The sequence below is a fragment of the Cavia porcellus genome, unplaced genomic scaffold (assembly GCF_034190915.1).
Source record: "Cavia porcellus strain 051 isolate PalLab524CR breed Dunkin Hartley unplaced genomic scaffold, mCavPor4.1 scaffold_10, whole genome shotgun sequence".
Lineage (NCBI taxonomy): Eukaryota > Metazoa > Chordata > Mammalia > Rodentia > Caviidae > Cavia > Cavia porcellus.
Window position 1 is genome coordinate 6861630 of NW_026947493.1, and position 16954 is coordinate 6878583.

A 16954-nucleotide genomic window follows, 5' to 3' on the forward strand; every position below is an offset into this window, starting at 1 on the left:
GTCTTCCAGAGTGCTGAAATTACAGATGTATACCACTACCCACAGCTCCCATATAGTTTTGATGCATTCTACTACAATACACATTACTTATTTATTTAGTTTTTTGAAATAGGGTCTCTGTGTATTCCAGGCTGCCTTGAACTCACTATGTAGCCTATGCTGGCCTCACAGTGATCACCCTGTATCAGCCTCCAGAGTGCTAGGATTACAGGCAGGCACCACCGTGCCTGGCTATAATACATATTACTTTGATTTACAACTGGTTTTTCTCTTTCTCTCTACCACTACAATATAATAAACTTTGGGCAATAACTGTTTTTTGTTATTCTTTGTATCCTCCCAAACTCCAGGATTAGTAAATATAAAAGAAATGGTTATTAAATGAATAGAGACGTGGCAACAGACTTGCAGAGAACCAAAACATAGTACTAACTACATTATTATTATTAATAATACCATCTACACCTCCCCCACATACCTGGAAACTAGAGGAGCTTATTTTTTAATTTTTATCTACCTATCTATATATCCCATTATATAACACTAAACAATACAGGTGGAATCCCTACCCTCTAAGGGACTTTTATGCAGACTGAAGAGGATATTAGAAAATGGAAAGACTGTCATGCTCTTGGGTAGGAAGCACCAATATAGTGAAAATGGCCACACTTCCAAAACTGTTACACAGATTTGGTGCAATACCAATCAGAATTCCAATAGCATATCTTAAAGAATTAGAGAAAACAAGGGCTGGGGATTTACCTCAGCAGCATAAGCGCCTAGTTGTGAGTTCGATCCCTGATACCAATAAAAAAGAAAAAGACAAAAAAAAAAAATTAAAAAAATTAAAAAAAAAAAAGAATTAGAGAAAACAATCCTAAAATTCACCTGAAACCTAGAATAGCAAAGGCAATCCTGGGAAACAAAGACAAGACAGAGGGCATCATGATCCCTGATTTGAAATTATACTATAAAGCTACTGTGATTAAAAAAAAAACAGCGTGATATTGGAAAAAAAAATAGACTCGAAGATCAAGGGAACAGATTAGAAGATGCACAAACAACTCCTGACACACTAAGCCATCTTATCTTTGACAAAGGTGCCAAACACACTCACTGGAAGACAGCCTCTTTAATAAACGGTGCTGGTGGGCTGGGGATTTAGCTCAGCGGCATAAGCGCTTGCCTTGCAAGTGTCTGGTCGTGAGTTCGATCCCCGGTACCAATAAAAAAAGAAAAAGAAAAACAAATAAATAAATAAATGGTGCTGGAAAAACTGGCTCTGCACATGCCCAACACTAAAACTGGCCCTTTAATCAGGCACTATACTAAAGTAGAAATGGATCAAAGATCAAAATTTTAAAACAGAAACATTAAATCTGCTCGAAAATAGAATAGGTAAAACTCTTGAAGACATTGGTGTCAGCAGAGACTTTATGAATGAAACCCTGGTCACACAGGTACTATCACAATCAACAACTGGAATCTCATTAAATACTTTTACACAGCAAGAGAAACCACCAACAGAGTGAAGAAATAACTCACAACGTGGGAGAAAATGTTTCCAGCTTGTCCTCAGACAAAGGATTACAATTGCGAACATATAAAGAACTTAAAAAAAAAAAATTAGACCTCCTAAATTTGAAGACCCAATTTAAAAATAGGTATCTGAGATGAATACACACTTCTCAGATGAAGAAACACAAACTGCAAACAAGTATGTGAAAAAAATGTTCAACATCACTGGTCATTCAAGAGATGCAAATGAAAACAACACTAAGATTCCACCTCACCCCAGAAAGAACGGCTATTATCAAGAACTCAACCAATAAAAAATGCCGGAGGAGCTATGGGGAAAAAAGAACCCTTCTCCACTGCCATTGTGACCACTATGGAAATCACTGTGGAGACTCCTCAGAAAAGTAGGACTAGAGCTACCATTCGACCCAGCTAGTCTCCTTCTGGGTATCTTTCCAAGAATTGAAAACATCAAAACACAGTGATATAAAATTAACCTATGTTTATAGCAGCACAATTTGTAACAGCTAGATCCTGGAAACAATCTATATGCCCACTGATGAAGGAATGGACAATCTTTTTTGTGTCTTTTTGTGTCTTTGTGTCTTGTTATGCAATGGAGTACTTACTATTCAGTCACAAAGAAGGATAAACTGGAGACTTTATAAGATGCAACTCAAGATCATACTCGTAAGTGAAATAAATCAGACATATATGTGTAAATACCATATTGCCTCACTAGAGTGAGAAGCTGAAAGAAACAATATATGTATATATATATTTTTTGCATATGTATATATATGTATATAAAAAAGATAATTAAGATAGTTGTACTACTGATTTCTCTTAGTTCACAGAAGAGAGAGATTTATGCTGGTATTATTCGGACAACTGAATGCAGATATCTTGTGCTCTGGATATATGATTTGAGGATGACCATGAGTAGCATATGTATCTCCCGACTCATGTATTTTGAAATTTTCGGGTTTTTTTTCTTTGAAAGAAAATGAATTTTAAAAATAAGAGAATTGGGGTCAGAGATTTAGCTCAGTGGCATAAGCGCCTGCCTGGCAAGCCCAAGGTCATGAGTTTAATTCCTGGTACCAAAAAAAAGGGACATTTATTCAAGTAAAGAAAGAAAGTAACAAGTAAACAAATACACAATATTACTTGAGACAGTAATCAATAATGTTGAATTTGAAGAAGCAGTTTGATAGGACAAACCTGAAGAGATGTGTTACTTTAAATAGGGATAGGAGGGGCTAGGGATTTAGCTCAGTGACTTAAGCACCTGCCTGGCAAGTGGGGGCTCGTGAGCTCGATCCCCAGTACCAAAAAAATAAAATTAAAATAAATAGGAATAGGAAAAAAGTCAGGCAAAGTTACTCTGAGAAGGTAAAAACTGAAGCCTGAAGGATAAGAAAAAATCGGTAATATACAATCTCAGAAAAAGAATTCTGCAGGCATAAGGAACTAAAGTAAAAATACATTTGGGCTGGGTCTGGTAGTACATGCCTATAATTCCAGAACTCAGGAGGCTGAGACAGAAGAACTGTTTAAGGCCAGCCTGAGCTATATAGCAAGTTCAAGGCCAGCCTGGACTACATAGCGAACTCAAGACCAGACTGTACTATATAATAAGAGCCCATTTCAAAAAACAAAAACGCAAAAAGTAATGCATTTAGCTGCTTGACAGTATGGTTGGAAAAGGAGAAGTAGGGGTTTTGTAGGTGGTAGCCTTTGTGGAGACCTTGCTGCACCTGCTTCAGTTTGGCATCCCTTAGTCTTCTTCCATTGTCTGTAGTCTTCTACTTACTCATAATAGGATGAGACATCGATGGAAGGGGTACACAGCCTATTCTCTTGTTAGTCAGACGCTAAGTGATTCTGCAACTACTTCTTTTAGTTTCTCCTAGGAGGGATAATACTGTAACAGTACTGTCCTGGAGCTAATGGAAAGTACACAAGAATAAAACCACCACTTAAAAAAAGCATAAGTTCTTTCTACTAACTACAGGTTAAGTCAACATGAGAAATATAAAAATTAAAAATGATCCTGGGACTTCCGGGAGAACATGGCGGACAGATAACAGCAACTACCGGAGGCTCTCTTGAAAGACTCGGCTCAGAAGCCAGGAATGGTGCGGACTAAGGAGACATAAGCAGGTGGAGATATGCTCCGCTGACTCAGGAACGAACTGGGCTGAGAGAAACCAACTTGGAATGCATTCCTGGTTCTAAAACAGGAACAGAAAAGCCTCGGTGTGGAGGCTGGACCCCGCGCCATTGTAAGCCGCGATTTGGGTTTCCCGCTGCACTGCGGCTGGCTGCCTCTACAGTGGCTCGGCAAGGAGAGAGACGCGCAGAAGCTCTGAGAACGGCAATCTGCGAACGGCAGGGAGGCGTGCACTGACTTGTGGTGAGGTGAGTGAGAGAAGCTGACACTCTACCACAGTTTGACTCCAGTGGAGGACTTTCTGGGTCCGAGCAGTCCTGCGGGAGCAGGGCGTGGTGGCGACTCCAGCCACACATCCCCCTCTCGGGCGAGATTGGTGAAAAGTGCCTGGCCTGCGTGACGCTGCCGGCAGACCTGCTAGGCTGTCCCAATCCAGATCCCAGAGCCTGACGGTGGCCGGGAGGGGAGATGCGTAGGCTGCCTGGTCCGTAACTCCCTGGTGCGCAGCGGTGAGCGGGAACACCTAACTGGCGCAATTCGATCAGGCTGTGGCTGACTGGGAGAGAAGCTGGGCCTCTTATATAAGCTTGCATATATAAGGAACAGAGAAGAAGAGGCAGCATGGGAAGAGGCAGCAACAAGAAAGGCTCCTCGGCCCCCAATTCTGAGAAACAGGCAATAGCAGACACCGCACCAATATACATAAGGCACCATATAGAGAGCCTCATAGACCAATTCAGGAATGAAGTTATCAACGACCTGAAGCTAGAAGTATGCAGAATAGTTAGAGAAATGCTAAGTACCACCCAAGAAAAAACAGGCAGTGGAATGGAAGAACAGAAAAAAAGGGGAGAATTGTTTGATGGAGAAAACAGAGAAAGCATAGAATACGTGAAACAGGTTCAAAGGGACTACCAAGATACTAAGAGGTCTATAGAAGACTGGCATAACAGCTTGAAAGAAACTAAGGACAGACTATCTGAACTGGAGGGCAGACTTGTAATATGGGAGAATGAAATGAAAAACTTCTTAAAAATAACAAAGAAACAAACAGCAATAATACAAAGACAAGAAGATGATAAGAGGATCCATAACTTAAGGATTAAGAACATAAAAGAAGAAGTAGGGACACAAACAAGTGAACTACAAAAGCTACTCACAGAAATAATCCAGGAGAATTTTCCTAATTTAGCAAAAGGTAAAGATACTCAGATGTATGAGGCATACAGGACCCCAGCTACCTACAACCCAAACAGAGCAACACCCAGGCATATAATAATAAAAATTCCAGAAATTCAATACAAGAACAGAATATTACAAGCTGTAAGAGACAAGAAACAGACCACTTACAAGGGAACACCCATCAGAATTACAGCAGATTTCTCGGCACAAACCATCAAATCACGAAGAGCGTGGGGGGAAATAATTCAAGCATTGAAAGATAATAATCTCCAGCCAAGATTGAGATATCCTGCACAACTGTCCCTGGAAATTGATGGAAAAACAAGGTGCTTCCAGGATAAAGAGGAACTGGGCGAATTTGCAACCACCAATTCAACCCTACAGAAAGTATTGCAGGATATTCTAAAAAAAGAAAAATACAAAGAACCCAGAAATAGTGGCGGGGAGGCCACAACGAATGGAGCAGAGAACAAAATGAAGAAGACGAACTGACAGCTACTGACAGAAAAAGAGCTCAACAGAAATGAGGCAGAGAAGATTGGATGATAGGAACAGCTATTTTGGAGAAAATGACATCTTAATAGGTAATACTGATTTAGTATCATCTTGTTTTGAAGTCTCATCTAGCTTTTGTCCTTCTGTCTCCAATGGTCTAAATAGGTTGTATCTTACTGGATTTTATTATGTACGATAGTATAAGCAAAAACCTTGTAAAGACAAGGAGATTATACAGAAACCATTATTCATTTTCTGTTAGTCGATTCTAAATACTCTGTAATGCTGTCATTCTCTTGAATGGTTTTACATTGTTTTGATATACTTAATGCTACAGTATACGAAGTTGTACTCAAGGATTTCAAAGAAAGAGACAATATGGTAACTACTTTTAGGTTAGGATTATCTGGTGGTGAAACACTATTCTGCTTAAATGGTTATGTTTTGATCTGCGCTGTTTCATTGTTATGCCCTCTTTTATCTCAATCTCCACTCCATTATTTACTTTTTTATCTTTATCCTTTTAATTAAAGGAAAAAAATAGCAGGATATATTATAGTAACCCACTTTGACTTTTCATTACCTTGATTTAAAGCCCTGTATTACTCTCACCATCTGGTTTTTAACTGATGTTCCCCTATTCTGTTTTGCTGGATAGTATCAGGTTCGAAAGTTTATGCATCAGCTGTGAAGATAATGAGATTCATTATGACGCCCATTGTTGTTGATTTTTATCTACTTTTGAAGACCTACAATGTCTCCAATGTTTTGGTTTTGTCGGTTTTATTCTTTACTGTTTTGTTCAATTGTATTATAACTAACGATATAGGCAATTCTATTAGAGATAGCGGGAGGCATTATGGTAACCATTGTTGATCACCTTGTATTATGTTTTTACATTATCTATTGTGTCCACCCTTTTGACTTGACCAATTCTGTTCTGTTATGTCACATTTGGTTTTACTCTCTTCCAAAAAATAATAAGAACCGTGGGAGCAATGAAACCCAAAATGTGTAATAGTCATGGTACAAAAGAGAGGAAAAGAAAGTGCTCCAAACTATATAACTGCATGTATATTTAAGTGTATAAGATAGAAAATGATATCACAGAGTTTTATTGGATCAATGAACAGAACTGTTTGCAGTAGCATTGATGGAATGTCCACTTTAGAAGCTTTAATTTTGTGACTTGAACAATTATTTCTAAGATGACAATATGTAATCCATTAACTAGTGATTTCCTACTGTTCATTTTTTTTCTGTAAATCTGTATAACTTGTACCCTTTCCCTGCTTTTTTTTGTTTTCTCCTTAAATAAAATTTAAAAAAAAAAAGAAAAAAAAAAAAAAAAAAAAAAAATGATCCTGGATTCATTAGAAGAAATAAAATAACAGGCTCAAACTCTGAAAGTATTTATGGGCCAGAACCTTTTAATGAAGGAATTACTCCTCCTCATCCCCATGCAAAGCAGTTGTATAAATCTAGATTCCAACAATTAAGTAAATTTCCAGTTTTGCTGACCAAAGTTTTTCTTCATCTTCACAGAAATTAAACCATCTTCGGAAACATGCACTAGAAACAGCACCAATGCTCTGGATGTTTATGCTACAATCTATTTAATGCAAGTAGTACTGTGATGTTAAAACAAAGTCAACCACAGGGCTGGGGATTTAGCTCAGTGGCATAAGCGCCTGCCTTGCAAGCAGGCAGTCATGAGTTCGATCCCCAGTACCGATCAAAAAGAAAAAGACAAAAAAAAAAACAACAACAAAGTCAACCCATTCCATAAATGAATATTCATGAAACTAGTTGCTAAAGCAACTGAGTAGTTACTAGAAAGTCAAGCAGTGTGAAATTACACATCTTACTCCTATACTCAGCATCTGCTGGCTTTGCTAACCGGAACATGAACATGTTTCTAAATATAAAGTCCCTTTCATTATCCTAGTATCAGGTCCTGAAATTCCAGGTTGCTAGCCTTCTTCTGTCAAAAATAAATTCATTCTTAGTATCCCTCAATTCAGTTCTATGGCTAGCAGTCTGGTGTTTTTCTCTGAGGGTCACTGGGGAGAATCAGAGGTATGAATTTTCCATCTTTTTTGCAGGATCATCAGAAACCACAGAAGTAACAAACAAAAATGATCCCACGTCCTCACCCTCCCACTCCTCCAAAGGCTAAACTTTCCCACGAGTCTTCACAGCCTCAAGATATGAAGAAAAAGAAAAACCCTTTAGCCGACAGGGGACCTCTTCAAATTCTCCAGACAGACTTATTTTTCTGGTCTTTTATTTTCTTCATTCACTCAGGGCTATTCATTACAAAGTATATAAATACCCATGAACAACAACTTAGTCTCTTAACTTTAAACTGGTTAATTCTGTCATTATTCATGATATCAGTCCTAAATTCATGCTTAAAATAGAAAATGCACGTCAGTGGTTGCAAAATAAAATTGCATAATTTCTCTTTGGAGTTCTAATTCAATCTTAATGTTGAAAACCCCAAGAAACAGTATCAATTGTAAAATCTCTCTAAACAAGATATATATCCTTATGGATTAAGTCTGGGTATTATGCAATAAGAATTTACTCTTTTCTGGGGTAAAGACTCAAAGCAAGGACTTATTTTCCTTTCTTAACATGTTATTCAAGAGACAACAGTGTCTGTACCACACAGGAATTATTTAAAATTAGTCTGAGCCACACATGGTGGTGCAACCAAAGCACCTGGAAGGCTGAGACAGAAGGATCACCATGAATTCAAGGCCAGCCTAAACTACAGAGTGAGACCCTATCTGAAAAACCAGAATCAAAATCAAAACCAAAACAAACAACAAGCAAAAGAATTTGGGGCCTTACTTGAAGCTACTAAATCAGAATCTAGTTTTTACTGATACATGTATGTAGATCTACCTACATCATAAAACCTCAGAATTGGGACTGGGGATTTAGCTCAGTGGCTTAAGCGCCTGCCTGGCAAGCACAAGGTCATGAGTTTGATCCCCGGCACCAAAAACAAAAGAATTAAAACCTCAGAACTAGCAGAAAATTTCAAAGCCTATCACACATATGATTAACAGTGAATAAAATTATGACTGATAATGACTACAGTCCCCTTCATAAATCCTTTATTATTTCTTATACCAACAGGTTTTACTTAAAGAGAAATTTCCCATAAAACTATAAACTGCTTCTCCTGAAACATGTGAAAGCTTATCATGGCAATTATTGTGAATAGAAAAGCCACCGACATAACCAAGTTCTTACCTAATCTAAGCTCTCCGAAGTTTCCGCACCCAATTTTCTTGCCAACCCTGAAGTTGGGTCCCACCATAAGAACCCCAGAGGATGTCGAGGAGCCCGGCAGTCGGGAGCAGTGTGCATTGCTTTGTGCCATGGATTTAGTTGTCCGCTGTCGTTTATCCTTTTCTTTACTAGAATGGTCCATGATCCTACGCAGTAGTCTCTGGAAGAGTAGCCACAGCGTGTATGCTCTCTTCAGTACGGAAGTGTATCCAACAAATCGAAGTCAGAGAAAGATAAGGAGTTCTTTTGGTGCCATATTTCTGTTTCTAATGTATCTCCAGGAGATGAAAAACCATTGATTAGTTCCTGTAGGACAGTAGAGTATAGGTCCCAAGCATAGGAGGATATTGTGTAACCTAGGCAAAAAAAAATGCAGTTAAAAATTAAATTTTAAAAACAATTGGGAAAGTCACTTCCAATAAGAATGGATCCTATCCAAAAATGAGCAAAGTAAAAACAGGTTCTGGTTTTGTATCTTCCAATGGGTTTGCAGCCATCTGGATTAGTTATTCATGCGCTAACATAAGCTCAGTACGCTGCAAATCACGAGAGCTGAGGGACCACATGAGCCTGTAATATAAAATGCTTTCTCCTAGTGAAGTTCATATGACCAAAACCAAAAGTTTCTATTGGTTGTTCTTCCTCACTAGCTAACAGAAAGATGTAATGGGGTTAAAGCCAAGTTTAATAAACTGTTGGCAATTTTATTAAAACTTCTTCATTTAATTTGTCTAGGCTGCTCTCTGCCTCTCTCCATGATTCCTACCATTTGCCATGTACTGGCACACATTATTTCTACACCAAGTAGGTCTAAATAAAAGCTTTGAAAACCTCAACATTTGGTCTAGCTTTTGATGTACATTGAGTCAAGAAACTAAAAATCATAAACATAACATTCATTCCCTACCAGAATTCAGAGTCCCAACAAGAAACTTCACAATGGTATCATGTTAGTACTGCATGTGATAACCCATCTGTCTCTATGAAACCCTGATATATATTTTGGGTTTTGCCCATTTTCCTGGCTCACTGCTCCCTTGTTAATTCCTAAGTGACAAGATGTTGGGCACTTTAGCGTCACACAGCAAAGTCTCTCTGACCTTTTCCTATCATCCTTTTTCACCTGTTCCCTTTTCTTTCCAAAACAGGCCACAGAAACCGAAACTTACATTTCCGCTAGGGAATAATACCACATCCACTCCACTTTGGAACCTCTACTTGTAAGAAAATTCCCTGACCTACCTTGTCTGATAGATCATAAAACTCTCATTTTAGAAGAGCACATTTCATTTTGGGGAGGAAGAAAAGCTCCACAGACAATCTGCATAGACAGGCCTTGTTGAGTTTCCCCACTGTCTTGTTTGTAACAGATAACACAGGGGGTTTCATTTCTGTGGTACTGGAAATTTAACCCATGAGAATTGTACATCCTTTCTATTTTGACAGGAGCTCCCACTAAATTCCCTAGGCTGACCATGAACTTGCAATCCTGGCTCAGCCTTTGGAGCACCTGGGATCACAGATATATACCACCACATCTAACTAGATAATATATTTTTGTTTAATATATGGAACTGTGGTTCCAAATAGTTATCCATGTGTCGATCTTTAATCTGCAAAGAAGTCTCCATAAAAAACTCAAAAGGAGGGGCCAAGAGTATAGCTCAGCATCATGGCACCTGCCTGGCAAGTGCAAGGTCCTGAGTTCAATTTTTGGTTCCAACAGAAAAAAACCAACCAAACAGGGACTGAGGATTTAGCTCAGCAGCATAAGTGCCTGCCTGGCAAACCTGAAGTTGTGAGTTTGATCCCTGGTAAAAAAAAAAAAAAAAACTGACCAAACAAACAAAAACCTCAAAAAGACAAGGTTCAGAAATTTTCCTAAAAGTCATAGCCACTGAAATTTTTGGCGAGTGGTATGCTCAGAGAAGACATCAAAGTCCTGCTCCCCTTCCCCATACCTCACCCAAAGCATCTATTCATCTGTACCCTTGTAATGTCCTTGTAGTAAACATGCAGGTGTGTTTTCTTGGGTCCTGAGCCATTCAAGAGAATGAACCTATAGAAATCCTGGAACCTCTCTCTGTAGCCAGACAACTAGAAGCACAGGTAAAACACCCTGGATCTTATGAAAGGCATCTGAAGGGTAGGGGAAGGGTGTTTTGGGCACTGTGCCTCAGCTTGTAGAATCGGATGCTGTCTCCAGGTAGACCGCATCAAAACTGAACTGGAGGTGGCTGGGGGTTTATCTCAGCGACACAAGCTCCTGCTTGGCAAGTGTGAAGTCAAGAGTTCAATCCCCACTACCAAAAATAAAAAAAAAAAGAACTGGTCTAAGATATCTAGACGGTGTCTACCACTGCAGAATTAACTTGCTTGCTGATGGGAAGAAACCTCTATACCTACTGGGTAACAGAAGTCTTCCATATTATTACTATGACGCTAGAGTAAAGCTTTGTTTTCAGTCTTAATATCCTTAAAAATATAAACCATTCACATACCAAACACATATTTACATTTCACTTTCGTAAGTGTTCTCCTCAAAAAAAATATTTTCCTCAAAACTTTTAAGAGAATTAGAACAATTACTTCACTATTATCAGCAGTATACAACAAGACAAAAATGTCTAGACTGAGCCAGGCATGATGCTGTGCCAGTACCCCAGCACTCAGGAGGCTGAGGCAGGAAGACCATCTTGAGGGCATCCTGGATTACACAGTAAGCTCTTAATCATTTTCATTACTGCTTACAGGTCATAGCACCATGCCTCTCACAAACAAAGCAAAAGCTCATATTTCAGGTATCAGATTTCTAATCTATACATGAGACATTAACTATGTCTAAGCTGTAATTAGAAAAGATAAATTCTATTCAATTCTACTTTATGTATTTTAAACATCAAAGAAACCAAATTAAATTTTGAAAATCCTGTTTCTCACCACCTACAGCTCAAAATTATTATTTGGCTCCCAATCATAAATTTTGAGGCTTGTCATTTGAGGACCTTCAACTCATTATGTATTAAAAAGTCACCACATAACACAGAGTATCTATGTCTTAGCTTTATACCTTAATATTCTGCTTACATTTAAGGCCTAACATAGTTTCACCCTTCGTGAAACTTTTTATACCTAACTCATCATTAGTACCTGAAACATCACTATTTATTCATTTGTCACCTATTATCAGATCATAACCATGCATATTCTTAATATCTAACTTAATTAAAAGCCTTTAAAGTTAGGGATCATTCATATCTCTTAATTTCCTTACCCTAAAAATTTCCTAATACTCTAAAAATACTAAACAACAAATATACGTTCTTGTCCAACAGAAAGCTGATTATGGTGACATAATCAAATATTTACACAAAGTAATAAAGCAAAAGAGAACAAGAATTCATCTATGAAAAAGCTAGCATTAATTCACTTAAATTCATCAGGGTAATACAAGTTAGTTGGGTTTTCCATTTCACAAGGATATTAAGTGATTTTCAGTCAGCAGTAAGCAGATTTGAAAAAAGTGAAGAAATAGGCCAAACCTATTTGTTTGTTTGAAAAATTGTTTTCAAAAAATTATTTTGGCAGTGCTGGGGACTGAATTCAGGGCCTTTGCAATGAGCTATGTTCCCAACTCTCCTTTTTTATTTTCAAGTAGGCTCTCACTAAATTACTAAATATACAAACTGAGCTCAAACTAGCAATCTTCCTGCTTTAGCCTTCCAGCATGATAGGATTATAGGCATGTATCATCTTGCCCACTGGTTCTATCAATTTAAATATGTTTGTAGTAGAGGAAAGATATTTCATTGTTACTTTTAAAAACAGAACCAGGGAATTAGCTCAGTGGCATAAGTGTCTGCCTGTCAAGCACAAGGTCGTGAGTTCAATCCCTGGTACAAACAAAACAAAACAAAACAAAAACAACAACAGTATGAGCTGGTGCCAGTGGCACACATCCAACACTCTGGACGCTGAGGCAGGAGGATTACCAAAAAGGCTAGTCTGGGCTACATAGTGAGTTCAAGGTCAGTCTGTACTGCATAGTGAGACCCTGTTTCAAAATAAATAAATAATAAATACACACACACACACACACACACACACACACACACACACAAACAGTATGAGCAAGCAAAAATGACATAACCAAAAAGATAGTGGAACTGACCGATGTGGTTAATCAGAAAGTTAAAAGAGCTGATCAAAACTATCTGGGCACGGAGTCAGAGGCAGGAGGCTCACTTTTATTCAAGGCCAGCAGGGACTACAAAGTGAATGGGAGGCCAGCCTGAACTGAACAGTGCATCTCTATCTCAAAAGGACAAACAAAAACAAGAAACTATTCGAAACATGAATGACAAATTTACCAAACAAGTAGACTCTGTGAAAAAGTGCCAAACAGAAATCCTAGAGATAGAAAATATTAATACATGATCAGTAGAAATGATCAACGTGAAGAGTCTCTTGCATCTTGAGGACAAAATGATGACACGTGCTGATAAACTCTGAGAAACCTTAAAAAAAAAAAAAAGGAAGAAAGTAAGAGAAATTCATCTGAAAGCTCCATGAAATTAGAGAGAAATTAGAGGGCAGCACATACGGAATTTAAAAAATCAGTTTGTAGAAATCATAGCAGAAAACTTTCCAACTATGGTGTCTGAGTTACTTTTCTCATTACTGACACAAAATACCCCACACGCAAGGTTAAAAGAGAAAGGTTTATTTGGGTCACAGTTTGTAGCAGTTTCAGTCCATAAGCAGCTGTCTCCAAGGCAAGACAGCATGGGAGACAATTATCACAGAGGAGAAACAGTTCATGGCAGGCAGAAGGTAGCAAAAGCAAAAACCAATAAACAAGGCAAGCCTCTTTCTGTCCCTTATATTGTATCCAGGCTACTGGGATTAGGGTGCTGACAAACCAATCAGTGGACTGATTTAGTGATCACCCACCTTTAATCCTAGCACCCTTAATCCCACACTGTACTGTGAATCAACCACACATTCTAGATTCGGCCTACTCTAAAAAAGCCCCACCAATGACTGCATTGGGCTTTGAGGGAAAATCTAGGCACAAACCACAACAAGTGGCAAAGGAAGTCAACATTCGAGCATGTACATTTAAAGAAAGAAAGAAAGAAAAAACAGCACGAGCAGGGAGCAGTGGCACACCCCTATAACTCCAGGACTTGGGATTCTGAGACAGGTGGATCTTGAGATGAAGGTCAGTTTAAACTACATAGCAAGATCCTATCTAAAACAAACAAATGACATACAGAATGGGGACAAGACTGAAGCATTTCCTCTAAAATCAAGACTGTCAAGACAGGATGTCTACTCTCTGATAGCAAGTGAAATTTTATCCAGAACAATTAGATGGGCACAAGAAATCAAGAGAATATAATAGAAAAGGAAGAAATCAAATTATTCTTATTTGCAGATGCTATGGCTCTATACTCAGAAGACACTAAAGACTCTACCAAAGACTTTTAGAACTGATAAATTCAGTAAAATAGTACAATACAAAGTCAACATTAAAAAAAAATTGAGAGCTTTCCTATACTCCAATGATAAAGTCGCTGAGAAATCAGAAAAACAGCTCCACAACAGCTTTAAAAAAATATTTAGAAATCAACCTACGCAAGAAGTAAAAGACCTCTACAATGGAAATTATAGAACACAGAAGAAAAAAATTAACACAATAGAAAAAGAAACAAAATGTTCGTGAATCAGCAAATTAGTGTTTAAACAGCCCTATTACTGAAAGTCATCTATAGGTCCAGTGCAGTCTCTATTAAATTTCAATGGCAGTCTTCAACAGAACTGAAAGGAAAAAAAAAAATCCTAAAATTCACATGGAAACACAAAAGTCCTGGAATAGCTAAAGTAATCCTGAACAAAAAGAGCAAGGCTGGAGGCATCACAATACCTCATATCAGATTACACAAAATGGGCATGGTGGTACACATGTGTAATCCCAGAATTTGGGAGGCTGAGGCAGGAGAACTGCCATGAATTTGAGGCTATCCTAGGCTACATAGTGAATTCAAAGCCATCCTAAACTACGTAGTGAAACCTTGTCTCAAACAAAACTCTCTCTCTCTCTCTCTCTCTCTCTATATATATATATATATATATATATATAGATAGATAGATAGATAGATAGTTAACAAAGCCATAGAAACAAAAAAAGGATGCTACTGGCACAAAAACAGACATGTGGACCAATGGAACAGAACTGAGAACATATAAACAAACCCACACAACTAAAACCACTTTATTCTTGACAAAGGGTCAAACATATATATTGGGAAAAAGACTCTTTAACAAATAGTGTCAGAATATGGATACCCACATGTACAAGACTGAAATAGATCACTCTCACTCTGTACAAAAATCAACTAAAAATGGATCTAAGACCTAAGTATAAGATCTACAAATTTGAAAATGCTAGAAGAAAACAGAGGAAACCTTTAAGTTACAGAAACAGGCAGAATCTTCTTGAATAGTAACCTCAATAGCACAGAAAATAACAGCAAGAACCAACTAATGAGATGCCATCAAATTAAAGTTTCTGTACCACCAGGAAAACAACCAAAAAAATGGAGAGACAACCTACAGAACGGGAAGAAAATCTTTCCAGCTACCCTTCTAAGACAGGATTAACATCCAGAACATACAGAGAACACACACACAAAATTAATATCAAAAAAACAAACAGGCCAATCAGTAAATGGCCAAATCAACTCAGGTACTCCTCGAAAGAAGTACAAATCACCAAGATATATATGAAAAAATGGTCAAAATCGTTAGCCACTAGGCAAATGCAAATCAAATCTATATTTAGTGTTAGAAACTGAATACACGGTGTGGGAGTATAGTGTGGCCTAGTCACAGCTGAACTGAAAATGAGGAGGTACCTCAGGAGGCAACGTAGGCCACAGCTGAGGCCACCTTGGGACTTTCTGGATAGTTTTCCTTAATTAGCATTGTCTGTTACTCTGAGGGATCCCTGAATCCCTCCTAAGATCCTGCTTAGGTTTCCTGCACTGTCCACTCAACTCTTTGCTTGTTGTGATTAAATACAGGCTGTCTAGGGTCAGTCGGCCGGCCAATTAGCCGGCTAGCAGAGTTATGAGCTCTGCGGAGGATTTTAGTCCTCCTGGAGCTCTAAAGATCATGCTTCTTCTCATTCCTCTGGGCCTTCACTGTGCACCCTTTTGGGGGATTGGAGATTTAGGTATGGACCCCAAAAATTTTGATTCCATTTTACACCAGTAGAATGAAAGTTAAAAACAAAAAAAGAATGGAAGTCAATATGCATACAAAAAAACTGGGCCACCACATGCTTAAAGCAACCAGACTTTCACCATAAATGTCTCTTATCCAAAACAAGTTAACTGCAGCACCCCTCTTACAGACTCCTCAAGCACTGACTGTGGTGCATGGCAATTTCTTATTCACTTGTATATTAATTCTGTGATAGCAGAGATTGTTGTCACATTCACCATTTTATTTACAAGGCCTAGAATAACGAAGTTCTCAAATATTTAGTAAAGGAACATGAAAACAAATAAATGACTTTTCAATTGTCGTTTTCAACCAATAAGGAGAAATTCAAACTCCAGAGATCATAATTTCTATCATTATTTTGAGAAGGAAGAACAACAGTCTCCAATGCTGTGACAGTTCTATCCTGCCTAAACTACCTGCAATGCATTATCACTGGAAAGGTGGGAGAAGCCATAGGTCAGTAGAGAAATGAACTTTCACTCAAGGGGCTGGGAATTTAGCTCAGCTGCATAAGCGCCTGCCTTCCAAGTGTGCCGTCGTGAGTTCGATCCCTGGTACCGATAAAAATGAAAAAGACAGAAAAAATAAATAAATTTTCACTCATTCTAGATGGTATGAGAAAAATCAAGGACCAAACAAACCATCAAAAAACAACAAAAGCAAACTGACAACAATGACATCAACAGACAACAGCGATACAGGATTTTTAAACAAGATAAGAATTTTAAAATGGTTATTATACTGCATCTTGTTATCTTCAAAATAGTTGCTCAGGTTACTAGATACAGGCAAGATTGATCAAACAATACAATTCCTGCCAAGCAGTTTCTTTCCCTTTTACTATATTATCTATTGTAACTTTTGGATCTTATTTACTCTTTCAGTAGTGAGAAATTATGGTCTTTACAAATGACCAACAGTTTTGTTTTACATTTAATTGTCAGTATTCTCACCTGAGAGTTCATCTTACGCTATCAATATTTG

General features: G+C 38.0%; 1 protein-coding gene across 12 annotated transcripts in view; it reads right to left on the reverse strand.

The window, feature by feature from the left end:
* The window catches only part of Csnk1g1 (casein kinase 1 gamma 1), a 166309-nt gene that overhangs the window by 104500 nt on the left and 44855 nt on the right, over positions 1-16954 (reverse strand). For 9 of the 12 annotated variants that reach the window (XR_010050045.1, XR_010050044.1, XM_063256946.1 and 6 more), the window contains exon 2: positions 8639-9033. The exons of 1 other annotated variant lie outside the window; for it this stretch is intronic. Coding sequence is in view for 8 of the 11 variants with exons in the window: in XM_063256946.1 (XP_063113016.1) it covers positions 8639-8819 (181 nt within the window). In the remaining 3 variants the exon portion in view is untranslated. Of the gene's footprint in view, positions 1-8638; positions 9034-13047; positions 13195-16954 lie in introns of those variants that run through there. 2 more of the 12 variants (XM_063256945.1, XM_063256950.1) reach the window with 2 other exon arrangements.